The sequence below is a fragment of the Hylobates moloch genome, unplaced genomic scaffold, assembly GCF_009828535.3.
Source record: "Hylobates moloch isolate HMO894 unplaced genomic scaffold, HMol_V3 SCAFFOLD_13, whole genome shotgun sequence".
Taxonomy (NCBI): Eukaryota; Metazoa; Chordata; class Mammalia; order Primates; family Hylobatidae; genus Hylobates; species Hylobates moloch.
The window spans coordinates 94,363,324-94,386,006 of record NW_026652288.1 but is presented as its reverse complement, the minus strand read 5'-3'; the positions used below and the strand labels follow the sequence as shown (position 1 = coordinate 94,386,006).

Here is a 22,683-nt window from a genome sequence, read left to right as displayed (position 1 = left end):
AGGATCCCCAAACTCTGTCTACCCTCATCACTGTCTGACCCCTGAGCCATGCATGTGGATCAGAATCAAAGCAGATCAGCCATCCAGAAATGACCTGAGGAGAGACTGGGGCTGCACAAGGGACAGGGTTTGCAATTCAACCCACCAAGAAAATTATCTGATAAAACAATGGAAGACAATACTCAGGGTGAAAAATACCTGATAGAACAATGGAGAAAAATACTCACTGGAGAACCCATACTCTCCACACAATGTAACATTCATAATATCCAGATACAGTCCAAAATTATCCAGCATGAAAAACCAAGAAAATAAAACATATTCTTCTCAAAAGTGAATCAAGTCCAATCCTGAGATGAACAAAATGTGTGAACAAGCAAAGATTTTAAAGCACTATTATAATTATCCTTAAGCAAAAGAAATGGTTTCAGTGCATGAAAATTTGAACAGATAAATGAAGAGTTGCAGCAGAGAAAACAGGAACAAGAACTAAATGGAAATTAGACCGAAAAACATAACTGTTGAAAATAAAAAATCACTGAGTAGATTTAACAGTTGAATTGAAATGAAGGAGTTAAGAGCAAATGAATCTGAAGGAAGAGCAATAGAAATCATCTAAGGTGAAAAACAGAGAGGAAAAAAAGACCAAACAGAACACAATCAAAACCCAGAGAAACAGACCTCAGAAATGGCGGAGTAAGGACCTGCAAAAATCTCCATAAAAGCAATACAAATACCGGTAAAAACTGTCAAACTGGCTTTTTCAGAACTCTTGAAATTGACTAAAAATTTGCCATAATCTGAGGAATGTTTATTCAGAAAAATGCCTGAATCTCAGGAAGACCAGTGAATTTTAGAGTTTTAACTTTATGTATTGCCATCTCCCTTTCTCCAGCTCTACTGTAGTTTTGAAAACCAATATTGCCTTACAACTTGGGCAGCTGTGAAAACAAGTGGAACACAGTGAGTTTGATAGCGACAGGAGGCAGCCAAATGCCTAGACAGATGGGGCGGGTCCCTCGTGAAACCCCACCTTCAAGCCAAAAAACAGCCTGAAGGCTGAAAGACCAGATTACTGGTCTGGATGAAACCTGCAACCCGGAGTGAGAATTTCTGTTTCTGTTTGCACATCCTTTCCCAGTTGATTCTTTCTGAATAATGCCTTTTAACCAATCGAATGTTGCCTTTTCCAATACTGCTACAGCCTGCCCCTCCCCTATTCTGAGCCCACAGTAGCCCCAGACTCACCACATTGAGGGGACTTTCCCACCTTTGGGTAGTGGGACCACCCCCACATCCCCTCTCTGCAGAAGGCCATTTCATCACTCAATAAAACTCCCTACCTTGCTCACTCTTCAATTGTCAGCATATCCTCATTCTTCTTGGATGCTGGACAACAGCTGGGGACCCACCAAGTGTGGGTACCCAGAAAGGCTGTTACACTGGCCTTTTGCCTTCGCTGGCAATGGGCAGCCACCCCACACAATGGGGCCAGGGGCCGACCAAGCTGCTAACATGCTGCCATCCATCAGGCTATGGATAGTAAAACTAAAAGAACTAATTCACACACTAACACCCCATCTGGGGCTTCAGGGTCATGGGCACCCTTGTCTGGGTGCTGCTGCATTCCCCTCAATACCACGGGCCTCACATGGAGCTTGCTCCTGTGTCAGCGCTTAGAGTGGCGAGCCGGATCTCACACTGGCTTGCTCATGTGCTCCCTCCCACAAGGGGCTGAGCGCAGCAGGCCAAGTAGACAGGGTGCCCCTGCTGCAAGTCCGGCAAAGGACCGAGAGAAAATTCCTGTGTCAATCTTGTAGCCCCTCAAATGCCCCATCCTCAGAGAATTGTCACTATTTGACCTATCTGACAGCTTACTTAAAAGCTCCATTTTCAGGGCTTATCTTTTTTTGCCCTAACTCAGAACTCACTCTGTGGGAACAGCACTATCCCCAGGACATTTGTGAAAACAGTCAGTGCCATTGTTCAACATTACAGCGGGCTGAGACAGTGTTAGTTAGTAGTTGGGACTAATAAGTGGTGCACCAAAAACCTTAAAAGGAAAAACTGGAGAACGGGAGATCTGCAGGGGCTTTTGAAAAGTTCTAACACATTCCTGGAATGCTAAAAGGATGTATGCATATAAAGGGCTTTGCACATACCCAGGGAAATTCTCAAAGGCCCTAATTTATAACCCATGGCTGACTTGGCAGCTCTGTGCAAGCAGGAAGGGAAGGCTACAGCAGAATTCTAAACTGCCTGCCAAAGAACTGAAAATTCCACCATAAAATGAAGCAGGAACTGATAGGATTAAAGTGAGAGAGGGACAATTCAACAATATTTGGAGACTTCAATATCCCACTTTCAAAAACAGATAGAACAATCAGTAGAAGATGAACAGGAAATAGAAGACTTGAACAAAACTATAAGCAAACTAGACCTAACAGACAAAGAAGCCCAGAGAATTTCACTCCAAAATATGGCACCATGGTGTGCAGATTATTTTAAATTAAGGGTCATTGAAGGTCAGGATATGCTGGGAGAGACTTGTGAAAGGAAAATAAATCTTGGGACCCCAAAATCACTAAGCCAAAGGGAAAAGTCAAGCTGGGAACTAATGTCAGGCAAACCTGATCCCACTCTATCCCTAAGTAAGATAGCTACAAAGGTAAGAAGCTACATACCTCCCTCACAATTTACCCACAAGGAAATTCCTTGTGAACAAAGGACAGACAGAACTCAAAGTCATCCCTCTGAGGCTCACCTGGGACAAATGCATAACTAATTGCTTCCTCTGCCCTATTGTTTACATAAACATGCAGATTCACTGAGCCAGACTAAATTGTGTATTCAGTGGAAGGCTGATCAAGGACTCAAAAGAATGCAACCTTTTGTCTCTTACCTACTTCTAATGTGGAAGCCCTCACTTCAAGTTGTCCTGCCTTACCAGACTGAACCAATGTACATCTTAAACATATTGACTGATGTCTCATGTCTTCCTAAAATGTATAAAAGCAAGCTGCCCATCTTGGACACATGTCGTTAGGACCCTGAGGCTGTGTCACAGGTGCATCCTTAACCTTGGCAAGATAAACTTTCTAAATAGACTGAGACCTGGGCTAACAGGTCTCAGATAACTTTAACAGGTTAAAGGTATTTTGAGTTAACAGGCTCTACTCTGATACTATGTGATCTACCTTAAGACTGGACCCTCCAAAGAAAACACAATTAATTGCCTTCCATCCCTTTCCTGAAATCTCTTTATCTACTGAGCAAAAGAAACCTAAGGAATACAATCGCACCTCTACAAGCTTTTTCACAAGATAATGTCTGCCTCTGAACAATGATCCAAATATTATTGGATCATTCAAATTCCAAAGAGGATCCTTTACAAGTTAACTTCTGTCTCGGCAGGTCCATTCATTCCCCTAATAATCATTTACCACCCCTTAAAAGAACTGCCTATTTCCCCATCTCCCTTCTACCCCTAAGAAAGGATGCATCTGTACCTCATTGGGTTTTTGGGTAATCATGGTCCTTCAATTACCCCATGTTTATGCATGTTAACAAAAGTATATGCCTTTTTCTACCCATTAATCTATTATTAATTCATTTCAACAGACTTAGACTCAAAGTTTCAGAGTGAAAGTTTAAATTTCCCTACACAGACATCTATGTAACACTTTATCCAACAACAGAAGACATTCAACACATTACTATGCTCAAGTGCACATGGAACATTCTAGAGAACAGACCTTACGTGAGGTCATAAGTCTCAACAAATTCTTAAAAGATAGAAATCATAAAAAGTACATTTTCTGACCACAAAAAAAGTAGAAATCAATATGAGGAGGCAATGTGAGAAATTCACACATAGGTGGAAATTAGACAACACACTTCAAAATCACTAGTATCACAAGAGAAATTATAAAATACTTTAAGATGAATGAAAATGAAGACAACATACCAAAACGTATTGCTTAGAGGAATATTTGTAGCTGTAAACACTTAACTTAAAAAAAAACACAAAAACAAAGACCTCAAATCAACAATATGAGCTTCTACCTAAAGAGCTGAGCTTCCAAAGGGTGTGAAAAATTCTAAGGCTTCTGATACATATATTGTGCTAAACTGCTCTATAGAAAGATTGAACCAATTTTACTCCCACTAGCAGTTTATGATACTGTTCATTTCCCTAAGAAATAAGTATGATTTTTAAAAATATTTATTAATTTGTTTGGTTAAAAAAAACCTCTTCATTTTAATTTGCATTTCTTACATTACTAACAAAGTTGAACACCTTCTCAATGTTTACAGGCTAAGTTTCTTTTGTGAATTGCCTTAGTGTTGTCTATTCTTCTATTAAGGTGTTAGTCTTTCTCACAGATTTTATTACTTTTTATATATTGATATTGAGCCCTGAACCAAAGAATTAAAAATATTTTCCTGTTCTGTCAAAAAAAAAAAAAAAAAAAAGAACTGAGCTTCTACCTAAAGAGCTTCTAACCCAAAGAACTGAAGAAAGCAAATAGACTAAAGTTGAATGCATGAAATCAAAATTGGTTCTATGAAAAGATCAATAAAACTTACAAACCTTTAGACAGACTAAAAAAACAGAGAAGAGTCAAATTACAAAAATTAGTAATGAAAGAGACATCACTACTGACCTCACAGAAATAAAAGGAATTACGAAGGAATACTATAAACAACTATATGCCTAAATATTAGATAATGCAGATTAAATGGTCAAATGTCTAGAAATTTAAAAACTACTAAAACTACTGAAACACTCAAAAAGAAACTGATAATCTGAGTAAACTCCAGCAAAGAAACTAAACTAACGCTATGGTCTGAATGTGGCACCCAAACTTCATGTGTTGAAAACTTAATCCCCAATGCAACAATATTGGGAGGTGGGGGCCTTTGGGGAGGTGTTTAAGTCATGAGGGTTCTACCCTCATAAATGGATTTAATGCTGTAGTAAAAAAGGGCTTGATGGACTGGATTCACTCTTTTTCCACTCTTCTGCCAAGTGAGGACACAATGTTTGTTCCCACTTGCCCTTCCAACTTCTGCCATGTGAGGACACAGCAAGAAAGCCTTCATAAGACACTAGGTGCCAGCACCTTGATTTTGGACTTCTCAGGCACCAGAATTGTAAGACATAAGTTTGTGTTCTTTAAAAATTACCCAGTCGTAGGTATTCTGTTACAGCAGCACAAAACAGAGCAAAACAACTAATAATTTTAAAACTTCCAATAAAGAAAAGCCCAGGCCCATATGGCTTCATATTGAATTCTGTCAAACATTAAAAAAGTTAACCCTAATCCTTCACAAACTCTTCCAAAAAATAAAAGACAGAATACTTCCCAACTCATTCTATGAGGCAAACATACCAAGATACACTCATAACAAGACTGGTATTCTTTTGATAAGAAGATAGCAAAAGAAAACAAAACCATAGAACAATATCTCTTATGAATATAGACACACAAATCCTTGAGAAATACTAGCAAACTTAATCCAACAACATATTTAAAAGATTATATACCAAGTGAGATTTATCCCAAGAATGCAAGGTTGGCTTAACATACAGGATCAATTAAATAGATCATATCAATAAAATAAAGGACAAAATCCACAAGATAATCTTAATAGAGGCAGAAAAAGCATCTGATAAAATTCAACAGTCTTTCATGTTAGAAACACTCAAACCGGGTAAAGAAAACTTCATCAAATGGGTAAGACCATCTACATCAAATTTAATGATGAAATATTGAGTGCTTTCCCCCTAATATCAGGAAAACAAAAAGAAGTCCATTCTTGCCACTTCTGTTCAACACTGTATTAGTGGGTGTAGCCAGCCCAATTAGGGAATAAAAAGAAAGGCATCTAGATTAGAAAGAAAAAAGTATAATTATTTTTATTTGCAGAAGACACAATCTATATTTTCCTTAAAAAGTTCTAAGAAATTAAAAATTAGCACTAATAAATGAATACAGCAAGGATGTAGGATACAAGGTCAATATACAAAAGTCAATCTATTTCACACCAGCAAATCCTGAAAATAAAATTAAGGAAACAATTTCATTTATAACAGCATCAAGGTGAATAAAATACTTAGGAGGAGGAAAAGAAGTATATGACCTATTCATTAAAAACTGCAAAACATCATTGAAAAAAATTAATGAAGACCTAAATAAAATGAAAAGATGTGCTGTGTTCATGAACTGAAAGATTTGGTAATATGAAGACAGTAATAAAAATGATGTACAGATTCAAAGCAATCCTTATCAAAATCCCAGCTGCCTTTTCTGCAGAAAAGGGGAAAGCAAAGTGACTTTAAGATCAAAATAAGCTGGGTACAGTGGCTCACACCTGTAATCTCAGCTACTTGGGAGGCTGAGGTGGGAGGACTGCTTGAGGCCAGGAGTTCAAGACCAGCCTGGGCAACATAGCAAGACCCTGTCTTAAGAATTTCTTTTTTTAATTCAGCAGGGCATGGTGGCCTGTAGTGCCAGCTACTTGGGACGCTGAGGAAGGAAGATCACTTGATCCCATAAGTTTGAGGCTGCAATGAACTATGATCACACCACTGTACTCCAGCCTGACTGACAGAGTGAGACTCTGTCTCTAAAATAGAATTAATTAATTTTAAAAAGATAAAAATAGAAAAACATATCACATTCATACATTAGAAAATTCTACAGTGTTAAGATAGCAATTCTCTCTCCCAATTAATCTATAGCATCAATGCAATCTCAAAGAAAATCAAATGAGCTTTTTTAAAAAAACTGATGAGCTGATTTTAAGAGGTTTATATAGAAAGGCAAAGAACCTGGACTAGATTAACCAATTTTGAAAAAGAAAAGCAATATTGTAGGACTTAAAATATGTGATTTTGAGACTTACTATGAAGTTACAATAAGCAAGACAGTGTACTACTGGACAAGGATAGACATACCGCTCAATAGAACAGAATAGACAGCACAGAAACACATCCACAGTTATATGGTCATTTGACTTTTCATAAAGGTGTCAAGGTAATTCAATGAAAATAAGATAATCTTACCAATAAATGGTAAGACTTACAGGAATAACTGATAGCTGTATGGAAAAAAATCCTTGAACTTTACCTTACATCATTTATAAAAATTAACTCAAAATGAATTATAGACCTAAATACAAGAGTTAAAACTATTAAATTTCTATAAGAAAATGTAGGAGAAAATATTTATGACACTGAATTGAACCAAGATTTCTTAAACAGAATAGCAAAAACCTAAATGACAAAAAAAATTAATAAGATGAACTTCATGAGACAGAGTTTTGCTCTGTCACCCAGGCTGGAGTGCAGTGGCAAGTGGCACGATCTCGGCTCACTGCAACCTCTGCCTCCTGGGTTCAAGCAATTCTTCTGCCTCAGCCTCCTGAGTAGCTGGGACTACAGGCACCCGCCACCACACCCGGCTAATTTTTATATTTTGGTAGAGATGGGGTTTCACCATATTGGCCAGATCCTGGTCTTGAACTCCCGACCTCATGATCTGCCTGCCTGGGCCTCCCAAAGTGCTGGGATTATAGGCATGAGCCACCACGCCCGGCCAGCTTGGGAACTCTTAACAATTCAATAATATGAAGACAACCCCAGGTCATCTCCACCAATTAAAAAAAAGGGGGGGGACTAAATATTTAAACAAGACAATTCACAAAAGAAGATATGTGAATGGCTAAACAAGCACATGAAAAAATGATTAACATCACTAATGATCAGAGAATAAAAATTAAAATCACAATGAAATACCATTACTTACTCCTTAGAATGGCTAGTTTTAAGAAGATTTTAAAACACCGACAGTATCAAGTGCTTGCAAGGAGGTGGAATGGGAACTCTCAAATATTGTTGATGAGAAATGGTACAGCATTAAGAAAAACCATATAGCAGTAGCTTAGAAACTAAAACATATATTTACCATACAATCCAGCCATTCCAACTTTAGGTATTTGCCCAAGAAAATGAACACATTTGTCCATATAGAAACTTACAGCTAGGGGTCATGAATGGAGGGTAAGAGAACAAGGGGGGATACTTGAGGTAATGAAAGTTTTCTATATCTTGACTTTATCAATATGAATTCAATATGAATATCCAGTTGTGATATTGTACTTTATTTTTGCAAGATGTTATCATTGGGGAATCTATGTAAAGACTATATAGGATCTCTATGTCCCATTTCTTATAACTGCATGCAATTATCTCAAAAAGTTTAACAAAAACCAAAAAACAAACAAAAAAAAACTTAAAAAACTTGTCCACAAATGTTGTAGCAGCATTATATTATTCATAGTAATCCCAAACTGAAAGCAACTGAAGTATCCATGAAGTGGTGAATGATTAAACAGCTTATGGTATATTCAATTCATGGACCATCATTTAGTGGTAAAAGGGAACAAAATATTCATATACATAACACAACATGGATGACTCTCAAAAATATTATGCTTCATCCACGTTAAGTGAAAGAAATAAAACACCAAAGATTACATAGTACATAATTCCATTTACATGAAGTGTAGTGACAGAAAGTAGATCAGTGACTGCCCAGAGTAGGGCTGTGGGGAAAGGATCAAGTACAAAGGGGAAGGAGGAAACTTTAGTGTGAGAAGCTACAGCTCCTTCTACAGCTTGATTATGGTGGTGTTACATGACTGTACATGATTACCAACATTCACACTGCACACATATAATTGGCGAATTTTGTAACATTTAAATAATACCTTAAATACAGGAAAGCAAAAAATTAAGGCTTAGAAAATAAATACCTGTTAGTGTTTTTCCTGCATTCAGAGGAGGAGCAATGACTCTGAAAAGTTTCTGCATTAAAATTAATAGGAAAACAATCTTCATCATCTCAAATGATATTATTTAAAAAATAAGAATCTTATGCTATTCATCACCATTCACTAATGGAATTAGTCATTTACCATTAAGATTAAATATGAAAACCTTCCATCTGTACATGAAATGTTTAGAAGGGTCACTGACAAACAATCACTGTTGTCATATTCCTCACCGAAAAAAACCATTTAATAAATACCAGTTACATAAAGGGCTTACCTGAGATTATAATTTTGATATAAAGTATCCTTTTTTAAAAGCTTTATTATTTTAAAAACTGGTAAGCAACTGAAAGGACTTCCCACTAAAGTGGTAACAGAGATGATTTTAAACTGAAAATACCTAATCAGCAGCCACAGAAAGAAATATCATCTAAACTTAAGCAGAGTCTCCCAAATATTTAGCTGCCATGGACCCCCCTTCAGAGGGAGATTCCTATTTGGGAAAAAAACTGATCCTTAGCACCAGGAAATACAAATTCAGCTGTCCATTAGCATCAAAAAGCCCAAAAGAACTTTCCATGCTTTCCCACTGAAGACCTAACTACCTGCTACCCCCATTTTTGTTAAGCTGGTATATAAACGTCTACCTCTGGCTACTCAGCAGAGATGCTCATTACTGAGTGTTCCTGCACATATGTGAATAATCCTTATCTTTTCTCCTGTTAATCTGTATATTGTCAGTGAATTCAAAGCCTTCAATCCTTTCCCTCTACCTCCCACCACTGGGACCTAAATTGGTAAAGAAAAAAGTTTTTCCTCCCAACTCAAGGCACTATTCTTACCTTAGTCAAAACTAGAAAAAAGGAAAGATTTCAGAGACTATAGTAATCATCTCAAATGTGATGACACGCTTTCATTCTAAAAAATCTAGACAATTTCAAGAGACAGGACACCTTCTCTTAATTTAGACCTCTTTAATTACTAAAATAGCTAAACTTTAAACACTTTGAACACAAAACAAGGTAACCTCAATAGCTCAGTGTTCCATTTGAGATGTATCAGTATAAATGCAAACCAGATTTTATTAGTATGAGGAATACAAAACCCACGCAAAACAAAAATTTCAAAAGCAACGTAACAAAAATACAGCAATCATCTTGTCAATGCAGAATGCATCAAAATAGAATCTGTTTTGAGGGATTATTTTGAGCAAAACTAGAAACTGTATTAATTCTTCTGAGTTGTGGCTTAGTTGTGGCATGCAGGGAGGCACTGGACCTCAATGAGGAGGCAGCTGACGAGTCTTTTTCAGGGAACTACTGGACCTTAATGAAGGAGCAGCCGAGAGGTGTTCAAGACAAAAAAAATCCTTGAGATTACAGACAATCGGGACCAAACCCCCAAAACCAGGGGTAGAAGGGTGGGGGACTAACTTTAGAAACTAACTGAAAGAAGAGAGGTGCAACCAAAACTGAAGGGTTATGAATTAGAGGGGTACTTTCCCTACCAAACTGAACGTGCTTAAAGAAGCCTGAACTATCATAGAATGCTGACTTCTTAATACTGAAGATAGTTTTGGATAGCAATAAATTAGCTAAATGGTTGACTGGATGCCTTCAGCAGAGGCCTGCTTTTTTTGAGGGACATTATAATAAAGCATTGAGCTAGGAGGGCACTACACGTGTCTACAACTCATTCTCCACTATTCTGCCATCAAACTGAAGACAAATAAGAAAACATATATGGGGTTTGGTTCTTCTAAAAGTAAGTCCAAATGTTTTTTAGATTCTCTTGGTAAGGAGAATAAAAAATTAGAATGAATGCTATAAAATTCTGAGTTAGTAAAAGCAAAAAATGATCAATTAACAAATAATGGCCTCCTGCCATTTTCAGGAGCCTTCCCCAGCAGAATATATCTACAAATAGCATTACTCAAGAGTACACTGATTATATAAAATAATTATACAAAATAAATTTTTCATATCTTTAGAAAAAGTTACTACAGTATCAAAAATTCTTAGGAGAAAAACATGTAAAGCCTAACAAGCAAGCATTAATTTAAATTTTATCTATTGTTCTCTGGTATTTAAATACCTACTTATGTAGATAAGAAAGCAAGCAATGGCAGAAGGTATAAAATTGAAGACTATCTAAAAGCCCCAAGCTAAAATGGGTTCAAGGTCAATAAATCTATAAGAATGTTTAAATAATTGGATAAAACTAGAAACTATTAAAAGCAAATGGCGAATAAGAGAAAAAAGTTAGTAGACAAAATTAATTATGTATCCAAGTTAGGAAGTATCTTACCTCCATTGGACTAATAAATTCATTCATGCCTCTGTTGTAGACATAGATCATAGCATCATATAAACGATTTTCCCAACACATGAGAACTACCTGTGAAAAGGAAAAGCCACTTGGTCCATACAATTCAGACTCACCAATTATTTTCCTTAATGCTTTAAGAATGGGAAAGGTCTTGAATTCTCTTCCCTAATTTTTCTTGTTTCTTCTCTGATAAAAACTGAAATTCAAGTACTCAAACACAATGCAAGGGTAAGAGCTGCTGTAGTTGAAATTACTACTTTTAATAGTATAACGCTTACTTTAAGACATTCACAGTGTCTAATTTTGTTTCTTCTCTATCCTCCCCCTTTCTATATTCATTTTACCTTTGATCAATAGTTCTACAAACATTTATTGAACACATATTCAGACCCTCTTGTAGGCACTGGGAATAAAGTGTTAGATAAGACAAATCCAGACTTTGTCCCTACCCTTGTAGAACTTACATTGATCTTGGACACCCACCAAAAGGAGGTAGGGGTACAAAATGGCGTGTGAGTTAAGACTTGGGGAAGATACTCAATTACACAAAAAATTCATTATTTACAAATGTAGTTAAGTGTTATTAACCTGACTGGTCTGGAATATTCAAAAAGCCACCCCTGAAGGAACAACATTTAAGGTGGGACCTAAAGAATGGATACATGTGAGCCACAAGCAGAAGTGCAAGCTAGGAATTCTGTAGGAAGAAGCAAGAGTAAGGATGAAGGACCTAATGTGGAAGTGAGCTTGAAGTGCTTAAGGATGGAGAGAAATCAATTGGAGAAAATATTTAGGAAGAGGACTAGACATGAGTTTGAGTATACAGTACTCTATATTCTGTCCCTATGACAGCTATATAATACTATAAACAGTGGCAAGAGGAGAAGGGCAGAAGTCGGCAAAGGAGAATGACAAGAGGGAGTGAGAGGTAAGAGGGAAAATGGAAGTGAGATGTGTTGGGAGAGTCTTTCTAGAAAAGGCCTGTTCTGGGACTTCTATGACTCCCTCTCTACCCCTCTCAGACAGTACCATGATCATGCATCTCTTCACTGATGACTAACACATTTACAGCTTCAGCCCTAACCTCCCCTCTAACCCATAAATATATCCAACTACTTAATTTGATATCTTCGCCTGAATGTCTAGTAGCGATCTCAAAATAAAATGGCCAACCAGAACTCCTGATTTGTCTCTCAAACTTAGACCTGCCTTAATCTTGCAATCTTCTCAAAGGAATCACTCACTATTCACCCTGTTTCTCAAACCAAAAACTAGTCATCATCCTTAAATTCCCTCATTCCCACACTCTCACACCCTCACATCCCAATTCACCAGCAAATCAATTCTATCTCCAAAACATCCAAAATCAGGCCATCTCTCTTCATCTCACTGTTACCATCTCTGGCCAGAATCACCTCCTGGGCCAGCTTCCTAACTAGTTTCTTTGCTTCCTCTGCACTTGGCCCTCATCCCTGATTCTGTTACCCCTAAAGCACAGGGTGCTCTTGCTTAAAACTTTCTAATGATTTTTCATAGCATTTAGAATAAAATGGAAAGATCTACACCTTGCCCTGCAAGATCTACCTCTGTACCAAGCTCCAGATCTGCTTCCTTTTTTGTTACTTGAACACCCGAGACAAAAATCCTTTTTTTTTTATGCTAGCTGTTGCTTTTACCTATAATAATCTTTTCTTCCAAGACCTTTGCATTACTGATTCCTTCTTGTCATTCAGCTCCCAAGATTCAATGCTGCCTCCTCAAAAAGACTATCTATAATTAGCCAATCTAAGGTAGCCTCACATGATCTCTTTACTATATTTCCCGGTTTGATTTTTAACATAATACTTGTATTGAAATACTTTCTGGATTTTTGTACATTGATCTGCTCACTGTCAAACTTTTCTGCTAAAATTTAGGCTTTATGAGAGGACAAGCCTTGTTCAATAGGGATACTGAAGCATCCTCAGAGCCTGACATTCAGTAAATGCTTCTTGAATTAACGAACAAATGCTGTTAAAGGAGTAAATAAAATAAGGATTGAAAAATACCATTTGGTGTAGTGGACAAAGGGGCCATTGTTGACTCTAGTAAAAGTAAGATTGAAGAGTTAGGAAGTGGGGGAAAAAAATGAAAATAGCAACCTAAACAATGCTTTCAAGAAATCTAGCTGTGACTGGGAGGAATGAGATGGGGCAGTAACCTAGGAGGAAAAAGGGGAGAAGGCTTGATATGGAGACATAAGAAACTGAGGGGAGGATTTTGAAATTGTTGTTTAACATTAAAAAGACTAGAGTATATTTACATGGTACTGGGGAAAGACTGAAAATGTTATAAAGTATTATAAACAAAAGAAATTAAATTTTTTTCCTGTATGTGATAGATAGGCAAAACTAGATGGACAACATGCTCTCAAGTCATCAGACCTATTGTCAGACTATGAAGACTATGCCAAATTACCCATATAATACAAAGGCAGGTATAAAACAGGATCTGGCTTTACTTTGCAAACTCACAGCCACTCATAAAGAGCTTCCAGAAATAAAATAATCATTTTTCCAAACCCTTAATTTCTATGTGATTTTGCACACTTTCAAAAAACTTTTGGTCTAAGACTTTTGTTAGTCTTCCATATTCAAGCTCAAGAGGGCTTAGCACCTTTGCAGGAGTAACATGCTCATTATTAGGACTAATGTGGAATTAAAAAATTAAATTGTGGGTCAGGCTCAGTGGCTCACACCTATAATCTCAGCACTTTGGGAGGCCACAGCAGGCGAATCACTTGAAGTCAAAAGTTCAAGACCAGCCTGGCCAACATGGTGAAACCCCGTCTCTACTAAAAATACAAAAATTAGCTGGGCATGGTAGCATGTGCCTTTAATCCCAGCTACTCTGGAGGCTGAGGCAAAAGAATCGCTTCAACCCAAGAGGTTGCAGTGAGCCAAGATCACGCCACTGTACTCCAGCCTGGGGGACAGAGCGAGATTCTGTCTCAAAAAAAAAAAGGAAGAAGAGAGGGAGGAGGAGGAGGAGGAGGGGGAGGAGGGGGAAAAAATAAATCGCGAAATGTCTTAGGCCAGAATAAATACTGCACCTCAATTAAGAAACTTATTTCAAGAAACTCAATTAAGATAACTTATTGTGAGAACCTCAGATACACTGGAAGTATTTATCAAACAATGGCTGGCTATTCATGCTAAAAAGTTCTATAACTTGCCTGTTATACCATGGTCTGTATTTCAAAACTCTAGACATACATACCAGCTCTTTTTAAAAATCGCATCATATTTTTCAAGGTAAAAATATTCTATAATTCATGAGAAAGCAGCCATAGTTGAAATTCACTTGTTTGATGAAAATTATATTAGCGAACGAACAAGCTGATAGAGAGGGATCAGTTAACAAGCATTTATAGAGCAACTTCTAAATGTAAACTCTACACCAAGTGCTATTGGGGATGTGAAAGAAACAGAAAACAACATAATCCCTGACTTGCAAGGCACTTATAATCTAGCTTTCACTTAAATACAGTCCTAGGAAATATATTGGCAAATATAAATTTATAATACATCTTACAAAAAGTGCTCAATAAATAATTACGGTTTTTAGAAGGCAGGGTCAGGCCTGATCAGTGAAGTAAATGTAATCAATAAAGGAATGAAGTTTATTTCATAAGTTAGTAGACTGTCTATGAACTCACCTGCTGAATATCTAGGCTGGTGATATCCATATGTACAATGAGAGCTTCCACATTTTCCATTAATTTTTTATCTTGGAAATGAACAATCAAGTCTTTCATTACTTGGGGTGTGATTCCCACCAATTTATCACTTAAAATATATGGCTCAAGGCACTCCAAAAATACTCCTTTGGCCACTGAATTCTCACTTAATTTATCATACATCTGACTAAATAAAAGATCCCTGTAACAGAAAGGGAGAAAAAAAAACTTTTAGGAACATGCCAAATATCCATTAAATTTAGTCTCCCAAGTATATCTCATCTTTTCCCTATTTCAACTTACTCATGAGTTTATTTAAAATGGCAATAATATTCACATAGAGCTTTACATTGCAAAAACTTTGCGTGTGTGTGTGTGTGTGTGTATATATATGTAAAATCTCAATTAATCCTCCCAACACTTCTTTAACAAATCAGAAAAGGTAAGATAAATTGCTTGCTAATAGTGACATATCTAACAAACAAGAGAGTCAGAATTTGAACCCAGCCTTCCGGCCTAAATCCTGTGCTCAGTCTATTGTGGCATATTGCTTCTTAAAGACAACACTGACATGGGAACAGATAATTGTGTGGACATCATGAAGTAGGAAAAAAACAAAAGGACTACTCATGATTTATCCTTCCCTCCTTCCTGGTATTTAAATATTCCTAGCTGACCTGCAGAGTCAATATGCTTCTTTGTCTAGCTATAACCCTTTACATCCCAAAATGTTTGGCCAGTGATTATTCATGGAAGAAGAAGAAAAAAAAAGTTTAATACTTAAAATATAAACCTAGAAACAATTTTATTGCAGAAACAAAAATTGTTTTAAATTACTTTAAATGTCAACAACTTCGACAATGTTTATTTCATATTTCTGGAAACAACCCATAAATAATTTGAGTTATATTGACCACAGACAGAATTCTGAATTCTATTTTCATACATTATATGATAAGCATTATTCTAAGTTGCTATTTATTCTTTAAAATTACCATTTTGTCTAACACAATACCTCAATATGCTGAAAAATCAGAATATACTTGAGTATTCCTGTACTGTTGGATATATTACTTATTTCCAATATTTCGAGTGATACTACAATGAACATCTACATATAAAGCCTTTCCCATTTGAAGGGCTTAATTCCTAAATCAGTCAACTTTTAGAAATTTATCTTAAGTGAAAAGATATGAAAAAATCTGTGGCACTTGAAATGTGCTAAGAAATTATCTTCAAAAAGCATCACAGCATCAATTGACACTGCCATCCACAATGTATAATCCTACCAGTTTCACTAAACAATTGCAAATTTGGTTTTTCTCCCCTGACAATTTAATAATTCTTTTATGATCAGCAAAATTGAATATTTTCCATGTTTTCATTTATAAATTGTATTGCCTTGTATCATTCACTTCTTTGTTCATTTAGTTTTTTAAAAAATACAAAAACTGTGTGAATTTTATTTACCCGTTGAGATTATTTACTTTTTTCTAAATGTGTAATTTCTTTATATGTATATCATGTCAATTGTGGAAAGTGGTAAATTGTTAATTTATTCACAAGTATGGTCTTTCATGACAAGTCCCACAAAAACGTCAAGGAAGCTCCTGAAAGGACTAGGATGGGGTTTTGACTCATCTGAAGTCCTGGAAGGGGACAGATGGAAAACAGACTGGCTACAACTGCACCAGAACTCCATGCCACCCTGCAATTAACAGAATTTGCAATATTCTGGGGAAAATCCACAGCCATTTATTTTTTTCTCAAATGCACAAATGTAATTTTACATCATTTTTCCCCTCCATTTCATATTTATCAAAATATTTTCATGTCAGTTTCATTTGAATCAATAATTCATCATATTTTTGTGATGACCGATTACTAGCCAAGCAAAACAAACAGAGATTAATGGAGTTTTACTGTAAGAAAGAAAAAGTAACAAGATAACTAATGATTCAAAGAAAATGTCAGATTTGCTAGCCCTTGTACTCTGTAATGTGTTGTTAAAAGGAACATGCTAAAAAAGATAATTATATATTTCAGATTAGTACAAAAAGCCTTGGGGAGAGAATTAAAGAGAGCTAAAAATTCAGTAAAGGCTACAAAAGTTAACTAACAAGACACTCCTGTGACAAATAGCATGTGACGCTGGTAAGATAAATGCAAAACCACACATTTCTTTCTTAACCAACCAGAAGCTATAATATAAAGAAGCAAGAAAAATAAGACTCAGCAACTCCTATTTGCATCTCTACCTTAAAATAAAAATTTTTTTATATTCAACGACAAATTCTCATCATTCTGGGAGAATATTTATTAGTGCATCAGGAAAGAGGGGAGTTAGAAAAGTACATACAGGCCAGGCCGGGTGCAGTGGCTCACGCCTGTAATCCCAGCTCTTTGGGAGGCCGAGGCAGGCAGATGACTTGAGGTCAGGAGTTTGACACCAGCCTGGCCAACCTGGGGAAACCCCGTCTCTACCAAAAATACAAAAATTAGCTGGGTGTGGTGGTACGCGCCTGTAATCCCGGCTACTCAGGAGGCTGAGGCAGGAAAATCACTTGAACCCAGGAGACAGAGGTTGCAGTGAGCCGAGATCGACTCCAGCCTGGGCAACTGAGCGAAACTCCATCTCAAAATAAAATTTAAAAAAAGACAAGTACATACAAAAATTTTTAGCTCTCATATTTTTTTCTATATTTAGGCACTATTCTCCAGGGTGCTATCTTTGTTTCCTAGAAGGGCTGACTTCAAAATTGATGTTTACCATTTCAAGCTTAGCCTCCCTATGGCCAGTGTAACAGAATATCGACCATGAATAATAGAGGACCAAAGAGATATTTCTACAAACTTCACTTTATAACAGTACTCACATTAAAGATATTTTTGAAGCTTATCATTTATAACTTCAAAAACAGGACAACTGTTAAATTTACTTTGTACATTATCAATTTCATAAATTTTTAAATGTGAAGAGCTGCTTTGGTTATAAGAAATTACAAATTTAGAAGTATGTGAAGGGGAACAAGGGCATCAGTCCTAACCCTTGCCAATCCATACTAAATATATAACCAGAACCAAATAAGTAAATTCCCACCAAATATAAGTGGTATTTAATACACCAAAGTTGATTTGGGCTGGTTTCCTTATTTATAAAAGCAAAAGCAAAATTCAAATGAATTTTAAGAAATTATGTTCAAAATGCTTTATTTTCTGATACAAGTACCACAGTTTGTAAAGATTTCCTTTAAAAAGGCATGTGGTGATAGTTACACAGCTGTGAATACACTAAAAACTACTGAATTGTATACTTTAAAAGGGTGAATTTTATGGTATGTGAATTATATCTCAATATAGCTATTATAAAATTTAAAAGGCCTTTTTTCCCCTAGCTTTGATATTAGGTTGGTACAAAAGTAATTGCAGTTTTTGCCATTACTTTTAATGACGAAATTTGCAATTACTTTTGCACCACCCTAATAAAATTTTAAACATCCGGTTCTTCAATAAGTCTTGATAATTAAGATCTTTTTGTTTCTCAAACAATAGTCCTGATGTTGAACAACATGAATGAACAAATTAAAAGACTACTTCAAGTTCACTTTGGATTTAACAGAAACATTTTTGGTTCAGATGCATACACAACGCAAGCCATTGGAATGATGGTTTCTTAACAGCTATGGATATTCCTTACAGTGATATAAACTCAAAATAGTCGGTATCATCCATGTAGAGCACCCATTTTGCTTTTTTTTTTAAATAACTGCTTTATTGCTATATAATTCACATATAATCACATAACCTATTTTTAAACAACGTTCAAAATTATAATTATGATTTACATAAACTCTGGATCTATTTTCAAAGTAAAACTGACATTAGGGCTATCCATATATATGCTAATATATAGCCTATATTTTGCATAGGTAAAATGACAAATCAGAAGTATCCCACAAAAAGCCTTAAGACATTGTGTCTTTTGTCTAATACTGGAAAAAAAAATACACAAAACCAAATTGAAATGAAATTGTGGAACAGAGACCAAATTATGAAAATACAGTATAAGTCTTCAAAAACAGAATTCCTGTCATTTCTGATATTAAGTAATTTACAAAAGACTCTAATGCCAAATTTTAACCAAGAAAGATGTCCATAATACACTGAGTAGTATGCCCTACAGAGAAAAACAAATGTGATTACTGTGACATAGTAAAAATGATTTTACATTATAAAAGTGTTATTAAATATAAATAGGAATACATATATACACTAGCTTAATTAATATTACTGATGGGTACTGAATTCTCTGAGTTATGAAACTATGAGGTAACAGTGATTATAGTGTAATAATGGTTGTGCCACTAAGTAAAAATTAATTTCAGAGCATGTATTATGTTTATAATTTCACCCACATAAGACACAATATGTGAAAATAAAAGGACTGCCTATAAAAACAACATAATCAGAAGACATTAATATAAAAGGAATCTGGGGGACAGGATTGAGTGAGTAATGAATCTAGAAGTGGAAGAAGTTACCTGAAATTGGCTGGCTGACTACTAGATGACATTTTGTAAGACTGTGTTTGTATTATGTAAAATCTGAGCATTCCTTAAAGCCATGTTAATGTCACAGATATTTTGCAAATTTGGAAACGTAGAAGAGAAGACCTTAGACATAAACAGGACCAAATGTCAAAAAGGATAGTTTAAAGAGAGCATCCAGTTTAAGGAGAAAAAATACTATACTGGAATGAAGCTACTTACAACTGACAATCCTCCACTACAATTCAGCATAGGGAACTGACCATTTTTAACCTTATTATCTATGGCAACTCTAAGAAAAAAATTTTAAAAACTCTACCATTTAAGTGGTTACACTGAACTATTTAATTAAACATAGAATTCTTGTATCTAATAAATCTTTACTCATTGCATGTTTGAAATAGAAGGGAAGTGAAAGATGGCCTAGATGCAAACAATTAAAGTTGATCAAACGGCTTATTCAACCTTTCCTTCTAAGCTCAGGCCCATACATAGAAGAATCTTAACATTCTGACGAAAAACACAAGCCAGTATGGTGAGAAGCAAACAAGCACAACATAGATCTAGAACAAAAGAGGGAGCGTTTGACCCAATGCCTAGTTTCACAGCCCCGACCTTTCTTACATCTCTAGGAATGCTGCCTTCCCACTTTTTCTCCTGTTAGAACCCAAAGAGTAGAATAGGGAAAGAGACAAGGAGGGAAAGACAGACAATAAGAACACACATGCTGGAACTTCTCCCAAGCAGAGGCAGGATCTAGTACAATCTAGTCTTCAGTGTTAGAAAACAGAATTGAGAGAGAGGGAAGCCATCCATATGCTCTTTGTAGTATGGTCCAGGGAAAATGTCCATGGCCTTGATCTAAGAGTGTGTATGTAAGAGCAGGAGGAGGAAGAAAGAAAAGAGGTATGAAAAGGACCAGGAAGAGCTGAACTGAGGAAGGATTCTCCTCCTCTTGGAGGTAAGGAGTATGTACTATGACTGCTGTTCCTGTTATTTCTGAGATCTCCAACAACAAATATTGTATTTGTTTCTGACACAATACAGAGAAAGCACGCTAAGGAATCAGGAAAAATTAAAGGAAAGAAGTTGACAAAAATAAAGAAATAATAAATAGATCCTAATTTGGTGAAAATCTAGACCAGATTTTATCTTCTATGTTATATGCTGTGGTTCAATATAGAAATTATTGCATTCTCAGCCAGTCAATAGGTGAAATAAATGTTAGAGAATATTTCCTTTCCAAATCATGTAAAAAAGAAAAGCTTATCTCCAGAATATTTTAGGGAATAACAAAATATTCTGGAAAAACATAATCAATTTTTTTCCCTATATAATCTTTCATCTTACAACTGTTAGGCCCACTTCAACTTTATGTCACTGTGACAGTATTCTAGTATTCAAGATAATGATCACAAGTCACCCTGCAAACCAGGAGGCAGGATTACTTCATCAGTTCAACCATCAGGTATTGGATAGCTATATTGTGTCAGGTATCATTCTAGGTAGAAATAGTCCATTTTATAAAAATAAGCCTTTTTACTCTAAATAAAATTTAGTCTTTCAGGCACTTCACTTCATCTCATTTATAAATTATCTCAATTTGAATATCAGAGTTGATTCCAGTACTTATTAGTACTAGAAATACCTCTACACCTCCACTTCCTCATCTGAAAATGAGGATAACATTATCTCTCTTCACACTGTATTTATGAGGGTTAAGTAGAATATGTAAAACTGATTCATAAACTATTAAGGCTGCTTTAAAAATACAGGACATATAACAAGGAATTGAGTGTGAAGGTGAGGTAAAGAGAAAACTAATTGAGAAAAAGATAGGGTCAGGTTAGCAGACATATCATGGCGTTTTGCTTTCTAGGAAACAATGATTAACTACACAATCACTGTCCATCAGCTAAAAGTCAACTAGCTATTTAAGAGACACAGAGGTATTTTCTGGCCCTAACACCAGAAAGAAATTTCTCCCATAGGCCCTCATAAAGAAGACCATGTGTAATATAAAGTAATGTTCTTGGCCAGGCGCGATGGCTCATGCCTGTAATCCCAGCACTCTGAGAGGCTGAGGCGGGCGGATTACGAAGGTCAGGAGATCCAGACCATCCTGGCTAACATGGTGAAACCCCGTCTCTACTACAAAAAATTAGCCGGGCATGGTGGCAGGCGCCTGTAGTCCCAGCTACCCGGGAGGCTGAGGCAAGAGAATGGCGTGAACCCAGGAGGCAGAGCTTGCAGTGAGCCGAGATCATGCCACTGCACTCCAGCCTGGGCGACAGAGCGAGACTCTGTCTCCAAAAAAAAAAAAAAAAAAAAGTGATGTTCTCAACAACATCCCTACTGTAAACACGATGTGTTTCGCTAATTACGTAACACTAGAGTTAAAACACTGGAATAAATTTGAGCCCCAAGTAAGCAGAACTTACTATAGCTATCTATGACTTCATCAAAAGTCTGACATAGTAAATTACTGCCCTCTTGACAACCTTTACTGATACTTCAAAGTATGACCCAATCTTTTCTGAATCAGGCTACTAGAATTTATATAAATTCATGAACCAAGTCATGTTGCATAGGGTTTTGGGAGCATCTACATTAAATCTTCACATTTGTTCTCTATCACTTACAAAGTGGTACAAGCTAGTGGTTAAAACCAAGAACACAGGAGCTAGACTCATGTATTTGAATCCCACCTTTGCCACCAAAAGCTGTGGGACTGAGTTTTGGCAAGTAACTTAATCACTTTCTGGCTTTGGCACATCTTATATAAAATGTGGATGATAATAATCCCTACCTCACTGTTAATAAAAATTAAATAAATTGCTATAAAAATTAGATAAATTAATGTAAAGGGTTTAGAACAATACCTGGTTATCATTATTAGTGTGGGAAAAAAAAGAAAAAAAAAACCCCTGTGCATTAGCACAGGTTGGTTAGTTTATTTTTTATTTTATTTATTCTTCAGACAGGATCTTGCTCTGTCACCCAGGCTAGAGTACAGTGGTGCAATCCTGGCTTGCTGCAGCCTTGACTTCCTGGGCTCAAACGATCCTCCCACCTCAGCCTCCTGAGTAGCTGAGACCATAAGCACATGCCACTGTGCCCAATTAATTTTTTAAAAATTTTCTTGTAGAGACAAGGTCTCCCTATATTACCCAGGCTGGTCTCGAACTCCTGGGCTCAAGGAATCCTCCCACCTCGGCCTCCCACAGTGCTGGGATCACAGGGATAAGC

General features: G+C 36.3%; 1 protein-coding gene across 6 annotated transcripts in view; it reads right to left on the bottom strand.

Annotated features, from left to right (window-relative positions):
- VPS8 (VPS8 subunit of CORVET complex) overlaps window positions 1-22,683 on the bottom strand; it is a 234,631-nt gene that overhangs the window by 137,332 nt on the left and 74,616 nt on the right. For all 6 annotated transcript variants that reach the window (XM_032171818.2, XM_058426256.1, XM_058426252.1 and 3 more), the window contains 3 exons: window positions 14,867-15,089; window positions 11,149-11,238; window positions 8,824-8,875 (listed from right to left, as the gene is read on the bottom strand). In XM_032171818.2, coding sequence (XP_032027709.1) covers window positions 8,824-8,875; window positions 11,149-11,238; window positions 14,867-15,089 — 365 coding nt within the window. The remainder of the gene's footprint in view (window positions 1-8,823; window positions 8,876-11,148; window positions 11,239-14,866; window positions 15,090-22,683) is intronic.